The sequence below is a fragment of the Cebus imitator genome, unplaced genomic scaffold (genome assembly GCF_001604975.1).
Source record: "Cebus imitator isolate Cc_AM_T3 unplaced genomic scaffold, Cebus_imitator-1.0 Scaffold563, whole genome shotgun sequence".
Classification (NCBI taxonomy): Eukaryota; Metazoa; Chordata; class Mammalia; order Primates; family Cebidae; genus Cebus; species Cebus imitator.
In genome coordinates, this window is record NW_016107878.1 from 232,134 (window position 1) to 240,426 (window position 8,293).

The 8,293-nt window shown below is 57.2% G+C and overlaps 1 protein-coding gene across 1 annotated transcript in view; it reads left to right on the forward strand.

The window, feature by feature from the left end:
- Positions 1-8,293, forward strand: part of ANO1 (anoctamin 1) — a 194,185-nt gene that overhangs the window by 163,114 nt on the left and 22,778 nt on the right. Inside the window, exons 18-22 of the mRNA XM_037734002.1 lie at positions 2,675-2,826; positions 3,435-3,742; positions 4,001-4,112; positions 5,072-5,129; positions 7,739-7,839. Coding sequence (XP_037589930.1) covers positions 2,675-2,826; positions 3,435-3,742; positions 4,001-4,112; positions 5,072-5,129; positions 7,739-7,839 — 731 coding nt within the window. The remainder of the gene's footprint in view (positions 1-2,674; positions 2,827-3,434; positions 3,743-4,000; positions 4,113-5,071; positions 5,130-7,738; positions 7,840-8,293) is intronic.

The following is an 8,293-nucleotide window of genomic DNA, read 5'->3' on the forward strand; positions in this document are numbered from 1 at the left end:
CAGCTTTCATTTTGAGAGACACGATTATTTAAGTATCTGGTAATTCAAGCCTGGGATTCAAAGATGTCATTTAAGATGAAATTAAAGACTTAAGAAAACCATTAAAGTGGCTGGGCATGGTGGCTCACACCTATAATTCCAGCGCTTTGGGAGGCCAAGGCAGGAGGATTGCTTGAGCTCAGGAGTTTGAGACCAGCCCGAGCAACATGGCAAAACCAAAATACACAAATTAGCTGGCATGGTGGTGCACACCTGTGGTCCCAGCTATTTGGGAGGCTGTAGTGGGAGGATCGCTGGAGGCGGAGAAGTCGAGGCTGCAGTGAGCTGTGGCCAAGCCACTGCACTCCAGCCTGGGCGACAGAGCAGGACCCTGTCTCAAAAAGAAAAGAAAGAAAACCTGGGTATTTTGTGACCACAACATATCTTGAGTCCTGATACGGGCATCAGCATTAAATTAAGTAAAAATAAATTTTTCAAATTTAAAAAAAGAAAATCACTAAATAAGTAACATGCAGATAGGGCATGATAGTGCCACTCAGGGGGCTACAAGCCTGTGGTATGGCTCGTGGGCAAACCACTTGTGGCTTTTAGGGGATTTCAATCCCGGGGACTTCAACCCCAAATGGATTCTGCCTCTGCCGCCTGCTAGCTGTGCTGCCACCACCCGCCAAGTGCTCGGAGCCAGCTGTGGTCCTGTCAGAAACGACCCTGGCCTCGTCCAGCCCCGCAGCTTGAAGTCAGAGCCGCCTGGCCCCGAGGCCTGGTACTCAGGGGCCCAGGTTGGCAGCTGTGCACTGAGGGCCTCACCACAGCGTCTCATCAGTCCTTGCTGCCACCCAGTCCTGGTACTGTCCCCCTCCCACTGATACAGAAACTGAGGCTGAAGGCTGCAGCCTCTCCTCCGGCACCAGCCAGAGGCGGTTGCTGTGGTCACCATGTCGTCACTGACATATGCCTGCAGAAGCCACGCGTCAGCTGGACTGTCTGCTCCAAGATACATGCCATTCTGTATGAGCTTGAAGAGACAGAGGCAGGGGCTGCCTTGTTCTCTAGGTTGAGTGATTTGGTTGTTCTCAAGGGCCCCAACCAAATCATGGAAGCAACGGGAGGACCCAGTGTCCCCTTGTGCCATCAGGCACAGTAACAGGGACCCCGACCGACATAAGAAGTCCAGAGAAGGGTGGCCTCAGTGCTGGGGCTTGCTCTTCCCCCCTTACCTGGAGAAGGGGAGCCCCTCAGTGGGGGCTGGGGGCTGTTGTGCTCTCTGGCGACTCGGTGGGAGGGCACCTGGCCTCTTGTTGAGGGGATGTGTCCCCTCTGGTCAGACGCCAGGCTAGGGGACTGGGGGATAACCCGGAGCCTTCCCATTGCTCACCCAGCAGAGGCTAGCCTGAGGTTCAGCCCCTCCTGCCGCAGAAGCAGCAGCACTGTCACTGAAGGGCCAGTGAGGGGCTGGGAAGGAGGCGCCCATCTAGGGCTGGTCTGGTGGCTCCACGATGCCATCAGAGTCACAGGCCTCTCTGACCTTCTGCTCGCCTGTCCTAGGAGTCCACTCCCCGTCACAACATGGCTGCTGCACCTCCAACATCACTCCCACCCCCCAGGCCAGAAGAAGGGGAAGGGCAGGGAAGAGATGGGCTGGGGGAGGCAGCCCCTGTCTGAAGGAGCTTTCACAGGAGACTCGCCACACCGCTGCTTGCATCTCATTGGTCAGAACTGTTTCACCTGGCCACCTGCTCTGCAGGGAGGCTGAGGAATTAGCACACTGCCGTCTCAGCAAGGCAGGATGGTAGAGGAAAGACAGAGGATATTGAATAGGGAACTAGCCGGCTCTTTTCCCAGCCCTTGACATCCTGGTAAGCCCCGGTCACAAGGGCTTCGTGGGGTTGAAGAGGACACAGCTTTGTCCTCAACTTGGGTGTCTGATTCCGTGAACAAATATTAGTAGAGCACCTAGGATGTGTCCCGCATGTTCCTGGTCCTGGAGACGCAGGTTCATTCCAGAGGGGAGATGGGCTAGGGAGACTGGAAGGGAGCCTGCCTGTCGTGGACCCGACTGCCCCATGGCAGGGCAGGGGACGTGCCCACTGGGGTGGAGGGCCTCCCTTGCTGAGTCACCCACAGGCCCAGCGCTCCACCTGCACCTCCACACGCTGGCACAGGGACAGACATCCTGGAGGCCTCTTGGCAGGACTGAGGGGTTTTCCAAGGAAAGCCCTCGTTCCCCAGAGCTGGCCAGGGAGTGGTCCCCACGCCTTGCAGCAGGGCGTGGCGTGGCTGCAGACATCTTCCTGGGCAGGGCGTGGTCACCATGTAGTCACTGGCATATGCCTGCAGAAGCCGGTGGTAACTGCCCAGAACGTGAAATAAGAGCTTTTCCAGATTTCCGAAAGCTGCAGACTCCCTCTGGGGCGAAGAGGCCCATCCCAAGCTGCAACTGAGGGACACACAGGTCAGCCCGGGCCTCCTGGGCCTGTCTGGGAGCCACCCGTGACCGTGCGAGCAAGGACGAGACCTGCCTTCTGCACCATTGCATGGGAGCAAATGTGCAATTTCCAGGGACATGGGGACACAGGGTGACAAGACAGAGCCTGTGTCCTGCGGGCGGATTCACGCCTGGGTGAGGAGCCTGGCTCTGGGTGTGCCCCTCCTACCCAGCCCTCGCTGAGCTCAGGATGGGGCCTCCACACCCCTGGGCAGGGCAGGGCAGGGCGAGGGAGCCCAGACAGACAGCGGTGTGTGGAACAAGCTTGTCATTGTAGCCAGCTCCCACCAGTTTCTCAGGCAACCGCCAGCCCATGTTTTATGTGACATTCTGGTCCCACGGTAGGTTTGGCAAGAGGAGGGCTCACTCTGGTGAGAGAGCCAGAAGGGTGCTGCTGGCTTCCGAGCAGACTGCAAGAAGGGACCTGATGCACCTCCAGCCAGCCCTGAAGCCCTGCCCCATCCCAGGCCGCACCCACCTCCTTTACCAGGGGAGGGCCCCTGGGAGGTGGCTGTGAGGGTGGCATGCCTCAGCCCTGCGCAGCGTCTGAGGATGTCCCTGAGCTCACCATGGGTTGGGGGAGAAGCCCCCACCTGCAGTCCATCTGCTCTGGGAGAAGCCCCCACCCCACAGTCAGCCTGCTCTGGGACCAGTCACTGGCATTGTGGCCATACCGTGTCCTGGGCTCTGCTTGGACAGGGCACTTGGGCTCAGGGAAGATGGGAGCACAAAGATCTTGTGAACTGCAGGCTTGGGCAGATCCGCCTGGTAAATCCCAGCTCCTGAGCTGGGTGGCCTGGCCTGTCTACGTAATCTCTCTGAACCTCAGTGTCCTTTTCCACAAAACAGAAACCAGCCCCTCATCCATCTATCTCTGGTGGGTTAGTGCACAGAAAGCCCCTGGCATTTGGCAGGTGACCAAGAAATATCAGTCCTTGCTTTGACGCAGAAGAGCAGGAGGGGTGGGGGACAGCTGGGCTGAGGGAGCAGGTGGGGCAGGTCCAGGAGGGTCCTGGGTGGGTCCCCAACCAAGAGCACCCCTTCCCCCACTGCAGATTGCGGTAACGTTTGCCATAGTCCTTGGCGTCATCATCTACAGAATCTCCATGGCCGCCGCCTTGGCCATGAACTCCTCCCCCTCCGTGCGGTCCAACATCCGGGTCACAGTCACGGCCACCGCGGTCATCATCAACCTAGTGGTCATCATCCTTCTGGACGAGGTGTATGGCTGCATAGCCCGGTGGCTCACCAAGATCGGTGAGTGCCCACACCCTGGGCGCTCTCGCCCTCGACTCAGGTGGCCCGAGCCACCTCCCTCTTGCTGTGCAAACTTCAGCTTGTCATGTACCTTCTCTGGGCCCTGGCTCCCTGTCTCTGAACGGAGATCCTGAGCACAGGCCCTGGCGCACCTGTGAGAGCCCACTAAGCGATGGCGCCAGTGGCCGGCGGAGGCTGAACCAGGCTGTCGGGGCCATCCCAGCTGCTGCCTCAGCGTCATCCTACCCCTCCCTCTAGAGGTTCCAAAGACGGAGAAGAGCTTTGAGGAGAGGCTGATCTTCAAGGCCTTCCTGCTGAAGTTTGTGAACTCTTACACCCCCATCTTCTACGTGGCTTTCTTCAAAGGCCGGTAGGGACATCATCAGCCTTTCCCTACCTCGCTTCTCCCAGGTCCAGGGGAGGACTCTCCCTCCCTACGGGTGGGGGGCACCTGGAGCCCAGGGAAGGGCAGACACCATGGCACCCACAGCCTATGAGGGTCAGGGAGAAGGCCTGGGCCCTGCTGAGGCTCCAGAGCAGCAGGACCCTGGGCAGCAGGGAGCCCAGGTGGCAGGGAGCCCAGGTGGCAGGGAGCCCGGGCAGTGAGGACCCGGGAGTGAGGGCCCTGGGCAGTGAGGGCCCCAGGCAGTGAGGACCTGGGAGTGAGGGCCCCGGGCGGTGAGGACCAGGGAGTGAGGGCCCTGGGCAGTGAGGGCCCCAGGCAGTGAGGGCCCTGGGCAGTGAGGACCCAGGAGTGAGGACCCCGGGCAGTGAGGGCCCTGGGTGGTGAGGACCCTGGGCAGAGGGGACCCCAGGGACTCCAGACAGTGGGAAGCCCCAGCAGCAGGGAGTCCAGGCAGAGAACCCCAGAAGCCAGCTCCAGGCACCCCCATGACAGGTAGGGAGGAGTCCAGAGTGGGGACAGGGGAGAGGAGGCGTGGAAGTGCGGCTGCTGGCCACCTGAGCCCTGTTCACAGCTCCTGGAGGAGTGAACCTTCCACACCTGGACCCTCAGGAGCCATACCAGGCTGTGGCGGGGCCTGCGGCCCACCCACGACAAGGTCCCCACCACCACCATTTCTGCAAGGGGCTGGCTGGGCTGATCTCAGAGCACCCCCCGAAAGGCTGCCTCCTCCATATCATGTGATTGACCAGTGCCATGCCACTGTGGTCACCTTTTAGCAGATGCGATCAGCAGGGAGAGCAGCCTGTGGATGCCCTTGAGGTCCCTGCCTGCAGGACTCACATGCCACACAGTCCCCACTTGGGGGTCTCTCCCCCAACCAAGCCAAGGGCTCATGTCTCTAACGACCTTCTCCATCATTTCAGGTTTGTTGGACGCCCGGGAGACTACGTGTACATTTTCCATTACTTCCGAATGGAAGAGGTAACCGAGATTTTACTCATTTCCGGCAGCCCCTTCTGTTGTGCTCACCATTTGTCTACACCGTGCACTTGGGGGAAGCAGCCACAGCATATTTGTTCAGCAAAGAGTAGTTTCTTTCCGTCCTGATGGAACCTTTTCCATTCTCCTGACATGTCTGGGGCGGGGAAAGGGGGCTTTGATCTTATTCGGTATGTTCGCATAGAATCACCTAGAAGGATAAAGCTGCTGTAGAGTTAAGGAAAGAAAAAAAATGACATCTGGTTTTCTTTTCTTTTTCTGTGAGACTCAATATTTCTCTCTGGTTAAGATGCATTAATGAGGGCCGGCACAGTGGCTTATGCCTGTAATCTCGGCACTTTGAGAGGCTGAGGTGAGTGGATCATGTGAGGTCAGGAGTTTGAGAGCAGCCTGGCCAACATGGTGAAACCCCATGTCTACTAAAAACACAAAAAATTAGCTGGACGTGGTGGTGCACGCCTGTAATCCCAGCTACTCGGGAGGCTGAGGCACAAGAATCACTTGAACCTGAAAGACGGAGGTTGCAGTGAGCCAAGATTTCACCCTGCACTCCATCCTGGGCAACAGAGCAAGGGTCTGGCTCGAAAGAAAAAGATGAATTAGTGAGGACAAAACAGAACGCAGCTACATTTTTTAACTCGAAATTGAAATGCTTATCTCTTTACCTTCAAACGCCATGCTGGTGCCATTTGGTTTCTGCCCAGCCATTCTGGCCACAGAAGGTCTGGTTACACCAGCCTGGTTTTGCTGCTATCTCGGCCATGGACTTGCTCCACTGTCTGTCCCATGACCAGGGGCTCCATCAGACTAAACCAGGGCCTCAGGGCCTGTCAGAGGTTCCGGTCTCAGCATTTCTAACCCACAGAGTAATTCAGCGTATCAGAAAATAAGAGAGTGGGTCTTCTTGATAAAGACCCTGTGGAGCAAGGTATCGAGGATGGGGTGGATATCAGGTACAGGGCGATCTGACTGTCTGGAGTGCAGCCCTAGAGGTTCAACTACCTGAATGCAGGCCCCAGGGCAGCCCAAGACGTGGGCCTCCTCCACAGTGACAGGCGTCTGCTCCAAACTTGTGAAAAGCTCTTTCCTTTTTATATGATGTAGATGATCCCCTGTCGCAATTGTCCCAGGTTAGAGAAGTCATATTTTGGAAATAGGTGTTGGAAATAGATGCTCGGTGCCACAAAGAAAAATCGGCACTGAGACAAAGGATCTTTCAGCAACGCAATTTTTACTTCCTGGACTGCAGGAAGGGTACCTCGCTAGCTATCTTGCCACAAGAGTACAAAGAACAAAGGGAAACACACAAATTCATCCCTCATGCATTTGGGGTCGCCCTTACTGCTGTGTCTGATCTCCGTTGGCTGGATCCAGACCTCACAATCTAAACTAAAACCTGATTGGCTAATAACTTAAAACTTTTCTGAACAGGTAAAAGCAATGGAGGGCTGGGACATGCCTGTGAGCACGTCCAGCACAGATATCTTGGTGAAAGTACAAGGACATAGAATGTACTCGTGCCTGTAAGCACGGCGTGTCTAACAGCTACATAGGATAGGGCTTCACAGACAGCTGCTAGCACTTGTTCTTTAACAAGAAAGGAAACTTTAAAAAGGAGCTTTTCTACTTCTCACATTATAAAATCAGGCAAATGATATAATTGCTTTTTTTGAAAGCATGGCCCTCCAAGACAAGTTTGGAGTATATTAGGTTTTATTTGAAACACAAAACGGGTTTACTGTGCCCCGGTGTTTCCTTTGCTCGGACAAGTTAAGCTTCCAGCCCACTTAGGTGTCTGACTGTCACCTGCTTGCCAGGTCCCTGGCGGCCTAGGGTGGCACAGGCCCACTGAGTCAGGGGCATTGGGCCTCAGAGGGGTGGCTGCTGCCTCCCGTGGGCTTGCCTGCTGCACAGTGGCGGTGCAGAGCCAGTGGATGGTGACTGGTGCATGGGACTGGGCAGCGGCCCTGGGAAAAAGGAGGCACTGTGCGGCCCCGCCCCGCCCCTGCCTACTCTCTGGCAATGCGCTCCCCGATCCCAGCCCCAGCCGCAAGCCCAGCAGCCTGTAGGTGGGGTGTGTCCGTTTCCTGGGGCTGCCGAAACTCAACCCTACAGACTGGGTGGCTTCAAATAACAGCGATTGAGTCTCACCGTCCTGAAGGACGGAAGTACAACATGGAGGTGTTAGCCGACCTGAGTTCCCTTCACCGGCTCTAGGGGAGGACCCGCTTCGCGTCCCCCAGCTTCTGGGGGCCACGGAAGTCCTCCTCGTTCCTTCGCTCGCCACGCCACCCTCTGCTGCCATCTTCATGCAGCCCCTCCTCTGTGCCCGCGCCTTCTCTTCTTCTGAGGATACCAGTCCTCGGGTGGGCACCCACCCTGCCCCAGCATGACCCCACCTTGACTTGGCTACATCTGCAAAGACTCTTTCTGCAAATAAGGTCCCGTTCCCAGGTAGCGGGATTAGGACCTGAGCGTCTTTTTTTGGAGGACACAGGTCAACCCATGGCATGGGGGTGGGCCTCCCTGCAGGGCAGCGGCCCCTCTCCCGGTGTCCCTGCGGCGGGGCTGACGCTGCTGTCTGTCCACAGTGCGCGCCAGGGGGCTGCCTGATGGAGCTCTGCATCCAGCTCAGCATCATCATGCTGGGGAAGCAGCTGATCCAGAACAACCTGTTTGAGATCGGAATCCCGTGAGTGTGCCGAGGCCGTCAGACTGGCAGAGTGGGCGGGGCGGAGGGTGTGCCGGTGGCTTCTGCCGTGGTCTGGGTGGACGCAGGGCCTCAACAAAGATGGGGGCACCAGAAGCAGGGAGAGGAGGAGGACACAGAGGGAAGATGGGGCAAAAGCCACCCTAGGCCAGGCATGGTGGCTGATGCGTGTAATCCCAGCACTTTGGGATGCAGAGGCGGGCTGATTGCCTGAGCTCAGGAATCCAAGACCAGCCTGGGCAACACGGTGAAACCCCATCTCTACTTAAAATACAAAAAGTTAGCTAGGCATGGCGGCATGCACCTGTAGTCCCAGCTACGAGGGAGGCTGAGGCAGGAGAATGGCTTGAACCCTGGAGGCAGAGGTTGCAGTGAGCTGAGATTGTGCCACTGCACTCCAGCCGGGGCAAAAAGAGCAAAACTCTATCTCAAAAAA